At 38.7% G+C, this 14,154-nt stretch overlaps 1 protein-coding gene across 1 annotated transcript in view; it reads left to right on the top strand.

Moving 5' to 3' along the window:
- The window catches only part of LOC136857680 (general transcription factor 3C polypeptide 1), a 340,092-nt gene that overhangs the window by 186,494 nt on the left and 139,444 nt on the right, over nucleotides 1-14,154 (top strand). Inside the window, exon 21 of the mRNA XM_067136529.2 lies at nucleotides 930-1,065. Within this exon, the coding sequence (XP_066992630.2) occupies nucleotides 930-1,065 (136 nt within the window). The remainder of the gene's footprint in view (nucleotides 1-929; nucleotides 1,066-14,154) is intronic.

Below are 14,154 nucleotides of genomic sequence, written 5' to 3'. Positions count from 1 at the left end.
TATTCATTGTGGCACATTATTGTGGTTTCTTGCTGCCCTTTAATATTTGGCGGTATAAAAAACATTGAACTTTGTCACCAGCAGCTACAAAAAGAGAGTATTCTCCCATAACACATTGAAGTGAAGTGAACTCGTGTCCTCATCCCGAGGCGCAGCTCTTTTCAAGTACACCCCCATTGGAGGTGAGCTGCATGTACCATTTCAACCACATACCAGCCCTCCTGCCATTCTTAAATTTCTGGCAGTACCGGGAATCGAACCCAGACCCCCAAGGACGGCAGCTAATAACACTAACCATTATGCTACGGAGGCGGACCCACAACACATTAAAACGGCATGACTGGTGGTCCTTCTTCCTTCTCTTACACCTTTCCCTTATAGATAAAAGCAGGTGAAATACCAATAGAAAGCTGACTGTCACACCGGTCAATGTTATCTCTCCAGCAACACATGCTGGACATGCCTTTCCCTACTTCTCATTCGCGAGTGGGCTCGTTCACTCTTACACAAGGCTCTGGCTCAATGAGCGCTGATTTTACAGGTGTTATCCGAATAGATAACATCTGAATATCTTGTCATTTTCATTGTTGCTTGAAGCCATTTACACTTCTGTTGACCCTGTACTTCTCTGTCTGATATTAATTTCATTGATCCATGCTACTTTATTATGCTGAGTGTTAAACTCTCCTCCTACTTCTTACATAGATTATTGAGTTACAGAAATTGCCACAAATAACCATTAGTTCTTCATTCTTTTAGCAGTGCTGAATATACAGTCTGTAAATAGCAATTGATATCCTTTTGCTGTATATTAGTGTACGAATAGATGATGATTGAGGGAATATGTTAGTATTCTGAAACAGTCCAGTTTATTTATATGTTATGTGCTTTCTGAGATATGATTTTCATGGCAGTATTTTGTTTTTCAGGCGAGTTGAATGGTCCACAGAAGAAGACAATCTTTTACTACTTTGTAAAGTAGCCAGCATGTACCTTTGTCCCAACCCTCGTCAGCAGATCATTGGCTTCCATGTAGTCCGTGATATCCTTCATGAAGCAATACCTGTGAGTCACTTTAATCATGAATGTGTAAAAATGAGCATTTTAGTACTATTTTTGTTTCAGTTTCTTTCATTAAAAGACTTGTCACATTAAAAATTAAGGGCCAGTTGCAGAAACGGTGTTTAGACGATGTCAATGGTTAAACCATGCCTAAGTATGGCGGCTGCATTGCAGGGACGTTATTTATCACTTAGACACTGTCTAAAACCGATGTTCAACCGGCTATGCTTAAACACTGCCGAGAACACTGTTTAACCTCAAATGAGAGGAGTGAATCACAGTCAAAGTTTATGTACCATGAAACATGTAATTTTTATTATCATGTTGAGACGATTCCAGGAAGAAAGGTTGGTCTGTGGGTCGCCTACTGCAAAATCGCAGCAATTCCTTTGAAATGTACGGGGAGGTAAAGCTTAAAATAAGATTTTTCTTTTCAAGAGACTTGTTTCTTGAGACTGACAAAGGGACTCTCTTGTAACTGTCAACTTGAACACAATTCTTGGCAACCGATATATTTTATTATACACGGGGTAATTTCCATGGAATTATAGGTCACTTCGACTACATACACGCCAAAATTAGTTGTCCCAATCGTCAGGGGGCTGTCACATACATCAACTGGGAGGTATTCACTTACATTTACTGCCAAGTAAGCATACATAATAGTGAAAACTAAAAAGTAGGTTTTATGTGGTTTATATAATACTAGCTGTTACCCACGGATTTGCTCGCAAGGATTTCGTAATTTGATAAAAATTACTTCTTCCTCGGTACTGCACTAAGACATTATCTGTAAATCCCTAGAGTATAAAACTCACCGAAAAATTGCATTTCATTTACCCCAGAACCTCTTTGTAAACCACGTTTGTGGCATTTCCTTTTGGGGCTAAGATGACCAAGCTGCTGGCAGACCTAAATCTGAAACACGGGACATGGAACTCTATGTGCGAGAAACAGTCCTCTTTTATGTCAAAAAAATGTTTTCTTTATTTCTAAAGGAGATTTCAAATACCAAATTTCACGTCTGTAACATCTTAGTTTTTGAGATATAAGTATCCTCGTAAAGAGAAATCAACTCCTTCTTCACTTATATTCGATCTCCAGCTTGATTTTCCGAAAACAAGAAGTACGTGTTTCTTTATTTTTCAACAAGACTACAAATACCAATTTTCACGTCTGTAACATGTTACGTTTATGAGATATAATGTAGATATACTCATTATAAAAACTGCCCCACTCCTTGGCTGAGTGGTCAGCGTCGAGGTCTTTGGTTCACAGGGTTTCGGCTTCGATTCTGAGCTAGGTTGGGGTTTTTAATCGCGTGTGATTAATTCTTCTGGCTTGGGGACAGGTTGTTTGTGTTTGTCCCAACATTATCCTCTTCGTATTCACTCAACACACCATATTACCAACCACAACAGGAACACACAATAGTAATTACATCCCTACGCATACGGTTGCCGTCATGAAGGGCGTCCAGCCGTAAAACAGGGCCAAATCCACGTGTGCGACACAGTTCGCACCCGCAGCCCCACAGGTGTGGCTAAAGCGATAGGAGAAGATACTCATTTCAAAAACTCCCCCACTTTTTTATTCTTTTCACTCCCTTAAGTGGATTTTCCAAAAAAAAGTGTGCTCACTTTTAAAGGAGTTTACAAGCACCAATTTTAACGTCTGTAACATATTAATTTTCTGAGATATATGTATCCTCATATTAACAGTTCAACTCTTTCCTTATTTCTGTTCACCCTCCCCCCCTTAAGTGGATTTACTGAAAAAGAACATTTGTGTTCTTTTATTTTTAAAAGGAGATTCCAAATACCAATTTTCATGTCTGTAACATGTTAGGTTTTTGTGAAATATTGTAGATAATTTCGCTGCTGTAGAATCCTGGAGGTGACGTTGCCATGGTTACGGCAGTTAATTACTTTATCCGATTCCTAGAGCAGGGGTAGTGTGATGCCAATATCTCCGTAATGGTTGGTTTTAGGGCCTTAAAACATGGTTTTCGGGCCCATAGGGCTTACAGAGTGTTGTTCTTTGCGTCAAGGGGATTAAATTGAGCTTTGTCTCATCCTTATACGACAAATTCGATATTTTGCCTATATTAGCCTATTATTTTTATATCTCCCCCTCATCCCCCCCACCTCAAATCGTTTTGAAAATAAAATACAGCCCATGTTACTCACTGGCAATGTAGCTTTCTGTAGGTGAAGTCATTTTTAAAATCGGTTCAGTACTTTTTGAGTCTATTCGTTACAAACAAACATACAAATTTTTCCTCTTTATAATGTTAGTATAGATATAATCATCACTCTAATTCAGATATGTTTTCGGCAACTATGAGATAGGAAAAGGCAAAGACTGGGGAAGAAGAGCCGAGGCCATAACAACAGCCTGGTGTAAAAATAGGGAAACTACGGAAAACAATCTTCTCTTTTTTTGGTATTTGTTTTGCGTCACACCGACACAGATAGGTCTTATGGCGACGATAGGATAGGAAAGGCCTACGAATGGGAAGGAAGCGGCCGTGGCCTTAATTAAGGTACAGCCCCAGCATTTGCCTGGTGTGAAAATGGGAAACCATGGAAAACCATCCTCTGGGCTGCTGACAGTGGGGTTCGAACCCACTATCTCCCAGATGCAAGCTCACAGGTGCACTCTCCTAACCGCACGGCTAACTCGCCCGCTATTAAAATAAAATCTTCAGGGCCACTGGTTGTGCGTTTCGAACCTATGAACTCCAGAATGCAAGCTATATCTGTATGACCCGTACAACTCGTTCAGTTACACATTGCTATTGTTTCATCTTCCTTTCGTCAAAGCTATGTATGAGTATATTACACTCACCGTAACAACGCTATAATCAAAGCTACACTTCCCCTTATGGTGGCGAGTCGCTTTAGTGTCGATAATATATGATATTTAATTTCCACCGAAAGCGATATTGTTATCTGTGTGCAAGTCATGCTCAGCCATATATGAGTAATATTGAGGAAGAGAACAGCTGCCTAGCGTTCGGCGTGCGCACCGACGAATTTCATTGGTTGCGACAAGCAAAGAGTTGCATGAAAGATATTTTATCTCCATTTTCAAACCAATATTGAACGTGTAAATGATGTCTAGTTAAACACTGGCTGAACATTGTTTATGCAATATAAGATCGTGCTCGATTTAGATGTTGTTTAGGTAGATGTTGTCTAAGGCTTAAAACTATCATCGTTTCTGCAATCGGCCTTAAGTGTCTGGCTGGTTCAGTCTGCTATGGTAATGGAGTAGACTGCACAACCAGCATCTCTACGCCAATGTCGGGCGGCGGTACTTAACTCGGTTCCCCAAAGGGGCCAACGGTTTCGGGCGGATGAGTTCCTTTGGGTGGGGTGCTGGTCCCCCACAGTGGAAGAAATGCCACTGAAATCCTATATGTTAGTGTCTGTATTCCATGTCAGGAGTGGCTGCAACAGGTGTCTGTACTCCTTGTTAGGAGCGGCCTAGTATAATTCACCTTTCTGAATAACATTCAGAATTGTAATTCGAGGTTTTGTCCTCTTCTTAAGGTAGCCGGGCTGAGTGGCTCAGACGGTTGAGGCGCTGGCCTTCTGACCCCAACTTGACAGCTTCAATCCTGGCTCAGTCCGGTGATATTTGAAGATGTTCAAATATGTCAGCCTCATGTCAGTAGATTTTTTTTTTTTTTTTTTTGCTAGTGGCTGTACGTTGCACCGACACAGATAGGTCTTACGGCGATGATGGGATAGGAAAGGCCTAGGAGTTGAAACGAAACGGCCGTGGCCTTAATTAAGGTACAGCCCCAGCATTTGCGTGATGTGAAAATGGGATACCACGGAAAACCATCTTCAGGGCTGTCGACAGTGGGATTCGTACCCACTATCTCCCAGATGCAAGCTCACAGCCGCGTGTTCCTAACCGCACGGCCAACTCGCCTGGTTATCAATAGATTTACTGGCACGAAAAGAACCCCTGCGGGACTAAATTCCGGCACTCCAGCCTCTCCGAAAACTGTAAAAATTATCTAGTGGGATGTAAAGCCATTAACATTATTATTATCATTATTATCATTATTATTAACCAAACCCCAAACCGCACGGCACTTAACGCCCTTGAAAGGGCTCTGGCCTGCCCAGCGATCGCTGTTCAGCCCAAAGGCCTGCAGATTATGAGGGGCCGTGTGGTCAGCATGACACATCCTCTCGGCCGTTATTCTGGGCTATCGAGACCAGGGCCGCCATCTCACTGTCAGATAGCTCCTCAATTCTAATCACGAAGGCTGAGTGGACCTCGAACCAGCCCTTAGGTTGACAGAAAAATCCCTGACCTGGCTGGGAATCGAACCCGGGGTCTCCACGCGAGAGGCAGGTACACTACTCCTACACCACGGGGCCGGCATTATTATTATTATTCTCAAGTTGACACCTTACTTAGTCGACCATGAAAGGTCTTTTGAAGAATAATTCCATCGTCTGCAATAATAAATCGCAGAGAAGACGGTATTCAAATTCGGTGGCTGTCATACAAAAAATTATGACAGATCAGAGCGTCTGATAACCCAACAACCAACAAAAATACAAAAAATTAAACGTAAACAGACTTCATTCTTCTCGACACATGTTAACTCCCTGGCTCAAACTGGAAAATTAAAGATGATCACCATTGACATCATGAACAAACACAAAATTCTAATCATGGCGCTTCAGGAAATTAGGAACAGCGATTAAGACCCTATGATATCACTTTATAAAGAAATCCCGGTAGAATGAGACATGAAAAATTGCCCACAATTTGGTAATGGATTTCTAATAAATCTCAAAATCATCAACTCAGTTATAAAATTTAAATATCAGTCCCTCAGCCTTGTAACTCTAACTCTGAAATCTGGGAATAAAACCTACACAATTATTCATGCACACACTCCCTCCAATACACTAAAGGACAGAGAAGAAAAGAAAAATTCTGGGATCTCCTGGATTAATTATTAATTGATATCTCTCCAACAAACATTGAAATTCTCCTTGGTGTATTCAATGCACAGCTGAGAGAAGAAAGAAGATAAAGAAATATCATTGTAAAATAGCCAGCACATAAACGAAGAAACCAAAACGGTCAGTGATTGATTGAAATTTGCAGAAACCACAACCTTCTCTCATAATCAACATACTTTAAAAGGAAACTGCACAGATTAAAAACATGGGAACATCCTGACTTTAGAAAAGGCGAATGGCAGCTAGACCACATCTGCATGGATAAATATTACCAAAGTCAAATTAATATTACCAGTATTATCAATATTACCAGTGTCAAAGTCCTTAGGGGAGGAGACTCTTGGTCTGACCACTGTGTTGTAAAGATCAGAAAAAAAACAACAATGATAAAAAAAGAAAGACTCCAAATAAAAATAGGAGAAAATTCGACCTTACTACATTAACAAAAATTTTGGAGTATTTCAATAAAATGAAAATGATCTTTCTATACCAAAACATTAGAAGAATTGAGCACAAAATAAAAATTGATAGCAGAAGAGTTAGCTCCAGTGAATCCCGGAAAGAAACGTGAATGATGCAATGAAGAATGCAACTAGGCAATAGAGAGAAAACACCTAGTCTGAATAAACAATCAAGGCCAAAAGTTAGAAGAATCAAATTTATATATACCGTATTTCACGGCATAATCGTCGCCACCGCGTAATCGTCGCATCCTTTATTTTCAATACAAAAATCGGACTTTAAATCTTTAATTACATAATCGTCGCACGTCCAAATTTTGTTCACTAATCTGGTTAAAAGGTAAATGGAACTGCAACGTAAGTTGCACATGAATGCACAATTTAAATACGTGTATGGTTTATGGGCAATTTGGCAACACAGTCACGTTTGCGACATGTTGCACAACGTATAAATAAATAATACCGATATATGTACGACGCATGGCTTACCGGTAGACTATCGGCAGTTTGACAACGTGGTCGCGAGACAGTGTACTATTTATTCACCACCTACATATTATGAGTTCCCATTTGAAATACGTAAGGCTGTACGTTATCGCTTATCGGCAACGTCGCCAGGAAATACCGGCTAGGTAGGTTGAATGGACCTCGAACCAGCCCTCAGATACAGGTAAAATTCCCTGACCCGGCCGTGAATTGAACCCGAGGCCTCCGTGTAAGAGGCAAGCACGCTACCCCTACATCATGGGGCCGGCTCCTGTGTTATTGCGCACGAAGTGAAATCCAAGACGATAACGCAGATTTCCACGGAATTATTCAGCCGAATTATTTACGATATCTCAGTTGTCATCGCTAGACTCTTATCTTACTACTACGTCATAAGTGTCCGGGCATGGGATGAAAACTTTTATCCAAGCAGTCAAGATAATTATTATCCAATGGTATTAAAGTTTTATTTTATAAACTCGTCAGTAATGTAATGTAAAATCATCAATAACTGGGAAGAAATATTAACCTAATTACCGTATGTTTAAAAGAAATTGAAAAAAATGAATGTTTGTTACTGACGTCTCGGAATACAGTCAACTATACAGTAGATTTACACCGCGCTAGCTAGAGCTCCGGTTTGCGAGCTTTGCGCAAGCGCAGTAGTGTGTCGCAACCAACGAGCTAAACTGATAAATTGTTGCATGCTTCCTTGCTGCCTAACAGTATTGGCTGCTCTGGAATGGACAGATCACAGATGCATTTATTTGTTTCAGATTTACGTGATTACTGTAGACATGTGTGCGTGAGAATTTAAGTTTTTAATTTGTGTTTTGGGTGTTTGCAGAAATAATTTGTTTTAATAGTGACCAATTACGGAAAGTCATTTATATCGCAAAACATTAACGTGTGAAGCATTTATAAGCGATTATGGGTAAATATAGAAACTATTCTGCGGGCTTCAAGCTAAGCGTAATTGCCTTCGCTGAACAGCACGGTAACAGAGCTGCTGAAAGAAAATTTTCTGTGAGTGAAAACAGCACTATTGCGCTAAAAGGATCACGGAGTGTATTAATGAAAACCAGCGGTAGTGAGAAGTTGCGATGCACGGCAATGCTAGCCATTACAGCTGACGGGAGAAAGTTGCCGCCTTACATCATTTTCAAGAGGAAAACGATGCCTAAGAATATACAGTTTCCCTGTGGAATTCATGTACGAGTGCAACCAAAGGGTTGGATGGACGTAGAACTCATGCTGGACTGGGTTAAAACTGTGTGGAATAGAAGACCTGGTGCACTACTAAAACAACCAGCTCTGCTTGTTTTAGATAGTTTCCGAGGTCACCTCATGAACGAAGTGAAGCAAATTCTCACTACAAATAAGACACGACAGATAGTCATTCCTGGTGGCCTAACATCTGCTTTGCAGCCACTAAACGTATGTGTTAATAAACCCTTTAAAGACCACTTACGTCGATTTTACAACGAGTGGATGATGAGCGGCGATCAGCAATTGACGCCCGCCGGAAATATCAGGCGTCCACCCTTGGACTTGTTATGCTCGTGGGTGAAGAAGAGTTGGGATCTTATACCACCTGAACTAGTCTCCAAGAGCTTCAAAAGGACTGGGATTTCGAATGCACTAGACGGTTCCGAAGATGACGCAGTGTGGCAGGGAGACGAAGAATCTGATACTGGTATTAACAGAGGCGAGGACGGCGCATCAGATAGCGAAACCTGCGATAGCGACACCGAAGATTTGGAATAAATTGCGTACCGGTAAGTCCGCATTTCACAACAAAGCGATAATTTTTTGCAAGTGTAATATTTTAACTTTAATACTCAAATTAATGACAAATTAACTTAATACGTTCATTTTTATTTTCAGGTTGGAAAAACGTTCGCCGAATTGTTGCGAAAAATTATGAATTTTGTTTTAGACTATTTTAATTATTTTGATGTATAAACGCGAGTATTACGTGCATCTTAAATTTGTATCAAATACAATTTAGTTATAAATACATTTTTTGAGTAATACAAATACTGGTATTAAATATTCATCGTATAATGGTCGCACCCTACAAATTTCTTCGAAAATTTTGGTATAAAAAGTGCGACGATTATGCCGTGAAATACGGTAACTAATAAAACAAAGAAACAAAATAAACAAAATAAAACAAAACGTAAACATGTTTAAAATACCCTAGAAAGGATAGAATAGGATTTCCAGGAAAAGAAATTGCAAAATTATTATAAAATTATTGGCAGATATCTTCAAAAATACAGAATGAACCAGGAACAAAGAAAATGCAGAGGTCCTCGCATAGACATTCATCAAACTTCTAAATTGCAATGGCCCACTCTAGAAACATTTGAAGTTAACACTGACACACCCATTTTAACCACCCCTGATCCAATAGATCCTCCAACCATCAACAAAGTAGAACTCGCAATAAAAGAACTAAAAAATTACAAGGCATGTGGTGAAAACCTATTTTTATAAACATGGAAAAATGCCAGAAAATCTGCAGTAATAAATCTCCAACATCTAGCAGAAATATGGATCACAGAGAAAATTCTGGAGCACAGGAATAATCCATTCATTATTTAAAAAAGGAGATAACACAAACCCAGATAATTACAGAGGAATTCTTCTTTTTCTTTTTCTACCGCTTTTTCCCACACCTGTGGGGTCGCGGGTGCGAACTGCGTCGCACATGTGGATTTGGCATTGTTTTACGGCCGGATGCCCTTCCTAACGCCAACCCTGTATGGAGGGATGTAATCGCTATTGCGTGTTTCTGTGGTGGTTGGTAGTGTACTATGTTGTCTGAATATGATGAGGAGAGTGTTGAGACGGACACATACACCCAGTCCCCGAGCCAGAAGAATTAATCACAAGCGATTAAAATCCCCGACCCGGCCGGGAATAGAACCCGGGACCCTCAGAACCGAAGGCCAGTACGCTGACCAGCCAACGAGTCGGACCAGATAATTACACAGGAATAACCCTTCTATATGCAATATCTGCTGAAAATTTTTGAGGGCTTTAGAGATTTCAGATAAATTGAGAAAATTACAGTTGGAATGAACGAAAAAGTACTGGGCAGATCACAAGCACCAAATAGTACAGCTACCGAGTGAGTTGGTCGTGCGCTTAGGAGTGCGCAGCTGTGAGCTTGCATTTGGGAGATAGTGGGTTCGAACCCCACTGTCAGCACCCCTGAAGATGGTTTTCCATGGTTTCACATTTTCACACCAGGCATATGCCGGGGCTCCTTAATTAAGGCCACTGCCGCTTCCTTCTCACTCCTAGCCCTTTCCTATCTCATCGTTGCCTAAGAACTATCTGTGTCGGTGCGACTTTAAGCCCATTGTAAAAAGTACAACCTTTGAAAATAAAGTGAATGTGGAGCAACTCAAGTGGTCCAATGTGGCCAATATAGTTAATAATAATAATAATAATAATAATAATAATAATAATAATAATAATAATAATAAAGACTATGGTACTTAGTTGTACACTGCGTGCATCCTAGATGAGGTTATCTTTCTAGGGAATGGAGTGGTACTATAAATCTTGATGTGTGTAACCAGTGATGGGAACTTCGTCATTTTCTATCTCTTAGGTCGCTCTTTATAGATTTTGAAATAAATTGAGTTCTTATTGGGATTGTTGCAAATCATTAAGGAAATAAAATAAAATTGTCTGGGATTTGCTGATGACCTTGCTCTCCTATTTAAGAAGGTTCATGAAACTCAACAACAAATTAAATCACTACAGGAAATAGCACAAAAAATTGGCCTAAATATATCCTTCAAGAAAACAGAAATCATGTTAACTGATCCACCACTCACAAAGAAAATCGAAGTAGGAGAACAGGAAATCAAAATTGTAGACAAATTTAAATATTTAGGTTAAATTATAACATACAACCTTAACGAAAAGCAAACATGGCATAATGGAATAAACCAATTAACCGAAGCTCAATATGTCACCAAGAACACATACAACAAAAATGACCATAGCCACAAAAGTAAAGCATTATAAAACAGTCATACAACCAGAAATAACATACGCTAGTGTAACTATTTTCAAAACAACTAATACTGCAGCAATAGAAAGGATACTCAAAATAGAAGGAAGAAGAATCAGAACATGTATAAACAAAAAATACCAAGAAAATGGACACTGGAGACAAGCAGGATAATAATAGAAAAATTGTGGAACAGTAAGAGTAATATTTACCGAGCTCGATAGCTGCAGTCACTTAAGTGCGGCCAGTATCCAGTATTCGGGAGATAGTAGGTTCGAACCCCACTGTCGGCAGCCCTGAAAATGGTTGTCCGTGGTTTCCCATTTTCACACCAGGCAAATGCTGGGGCTGTACCTTAATTAAGGCCACGGCCGCTTCTTTCCCACTCCTAGTCCTTCCCTGTCTCATTGTCGCGATAAGACCTATCTGTGTCAGTGCAAAGTAAAGCAACTAGCAAAAAAAAAAAGTAATATTAAGTGGATTACAGAAATCAAAGAAGATATGAAATAACTGCAAATCACAGTACAGGATTTAAAAAAACATGACCCACAGAATCAAGACACTCAAAAACATAGACACCAGACTACAGACCAAGATCAACACACAAACCATGGGAAGAGTGATTTCAGATGAGAAGAGAAAATCAAGATCCAGGAGAATGAAGAAGTACTGGGCTGAGAGAAAATCCAAAAATCCATTGTATAATTGACTTAGTGGTCCACTTAAGGCCCTAAAATGTAAAATAAATGAATAAATAGAACTTCCATAAAAAATTCAGTGAAATTCAGTAACATTACAAAAAAATTTAAATTAGAAATTTTAATTCTTTTTCACATAGTTTATAAATTCATGACTGAAAATTAGTTTCGGCAGACTGAAGTTATAACCTAAATGAATCGAAACTGAAAAGATTAGCTTCAGATATTACAAAAAAAAAAAAAAAAAAAAGCAGCCTTAAAGTTCACGTTATACCATGCATTCATTCGACATTACCAACATGTATGCCAACATCCCTATAGCCAAAACCATTGGTTGAGTCAGAGAGAATTTAAACATACACAGTTATTAAGCAAATTAGAAATAGAGGAATTTTTTTTAACATTTTAGAATTTGTTCTCAATAACAGCTATTTCACATTCAGTAATACAATCTACCAACAAAAAGGGCTCCCTATGGGGTCTCCTACTACTGGAATTTTAGCCGAAATCTACATTGACAATTTAGAAAAAACGAAAGTAATCAATAACCTTAATGGAATATTCCACTGGTCTAGATACCCAGATGATATTCTTACCATCATAAGAGGAATAAAAGTTCTCTCAGTTTTGAAATCTTCTGAAAACCTACCCAAACAGTAAACATCATCAAACAAGATTCTCTGCATCATGGCATCCACACAAAGGCCACTTTCTACAATATGATACACAAAGCTCTTAACATCCCCCTTTCCAAAAAGGATAAAAAAAAAAAAAAAAACACATATAAATTCTAGCACATAGTAATGGTTACAATAAAAACTTTGTTGACAAAATCAGCAATCAGATAAATAATAAGCCTATCACCACAGTGATAAAGGGAAAAATGGAGAAAAAAGACTACGTCACTTTTACTTTCAATAATAGCAACTTATATTTAATTACAAATGTATTTAAAAAACAAAACTTCCATATCGCCTTCGAAACAAGCAAAGTATTACGCCGCTTTTACGTTCCTGCATTTTTAATTTTCCCGTCATTTACAACTTTTTTTTTTTGGTCCCCTCAGATTTCCTATGCCCGCTATGTAAAAATCCTCAAATTTACGTTTGCAACATTTTACGCTTCCCACCATTTACACCACGTCAGGCTGCTCGAGACAAGAAAAAAGTCTAAGTAAAATGGCGTCACAGCTAGCCTTTAGCGCTTTGTATAACTACGGCATGATGACCAAACTGGACAACACATGGGCGAAACTAGCCAATTATGAATATTAGGGGAAGCTACACAAACCGTACGACAAATTTGTGCAAAATGTTTGACAATTCTTATGAGCAGGTTGCCTACTCAACAATAAAAAATAAAAATAAATTAACAGAGAAAGAAAATTTATTGCGTGTTAGATAATTCTGCAGCCATTCTAAGACAGATAACCAGATTAAAATAATATACTGTATTACACAATATTTCAACTACCCACTGGTACCCTTATCGTGGTCAGGGATGAACAGAAGTACCAAAGCAGTGTAATGTCAACAGTTAATGTACACTGGACCTTTACTGTTATAGGATTAAGATTAAAATACTTTATTAATTAATAATATGCATTTGTGTATTGTTTACACAGTGTGTTTTTACATACAGTCGAAGTCCATTATAGTGAGAATTTATAATGGCAAAAAATGAACTCGCTATAGCCAATTGTTGTTATATCAGATTTTTCGTAAAAGTCGGAAACACCCCATACACATTAAAATCTGTATGAAACGGCAATCACACTATGGTTTACTCGTTTGTTATTTTTTGAAACTTGACACTATGTGAAAGTGGATGTTTAATTTCATTCTGTAAAAGATATAGTATCACTCCAGAAGTCTCTGTGGCAAACGTTTCAGTTTTCTTCTTCAAACAGTGTCACCTAACCTAACCATATATGTATAGTAGAACCTTGATAATTTAAAATTGGTTAATCAAAATCCCAACTAATTAGAAGAAGCTCTCGTTCCCGGAAACATAAGGTACGGTTTTAGCATGTTACTGTATTTAAAAGGTTTAATTCGAAATACGGATAATTCGTAATTCAAAGAACAATGTCGGTCCCATTACTGAAATTCAGACTTTTAATTCAAAACTTCCTTTACATTAAAAAAAAAAGGATTTTACTGAGTAATTTAAATTCAAAATTTCTCCGCTACGTTCAGGGGTAGCTTTCCTCACTTTCACTCACTTTGGTGTGTCTATAGTGTGCTTCATATCTGCTAAGTTTGAGTGAAATCGTAATTCAGCATTTTAAGTATTGCCATAATATCACGTAGCAGGCAGTGTGCGGAGAAACAGAATCTGCAAACACTGGTGATGCCGACAGTTGATGAAAAAGCGTGGCTCATATAATCAGTTTGTACGTTCCAGATAAT

This window comes from Anabrus simplex, chromosome 1, assembly GCF_040414725.1.
Source record: "Anabrus simplex isolate iqAnaSimp1 chromosome 1, ASM4041472v1, whole genome shotgun sequence".
Lineage (NCBI taxonomy): Eukaryota > Metazoa > Arthropoda > Insecta > Orthoptera > Tettigoniidae > Anabrus > Anabrus simplex.
This window is presented reverse-complemented; position numbering and strand designations above follow the sequence as displayed.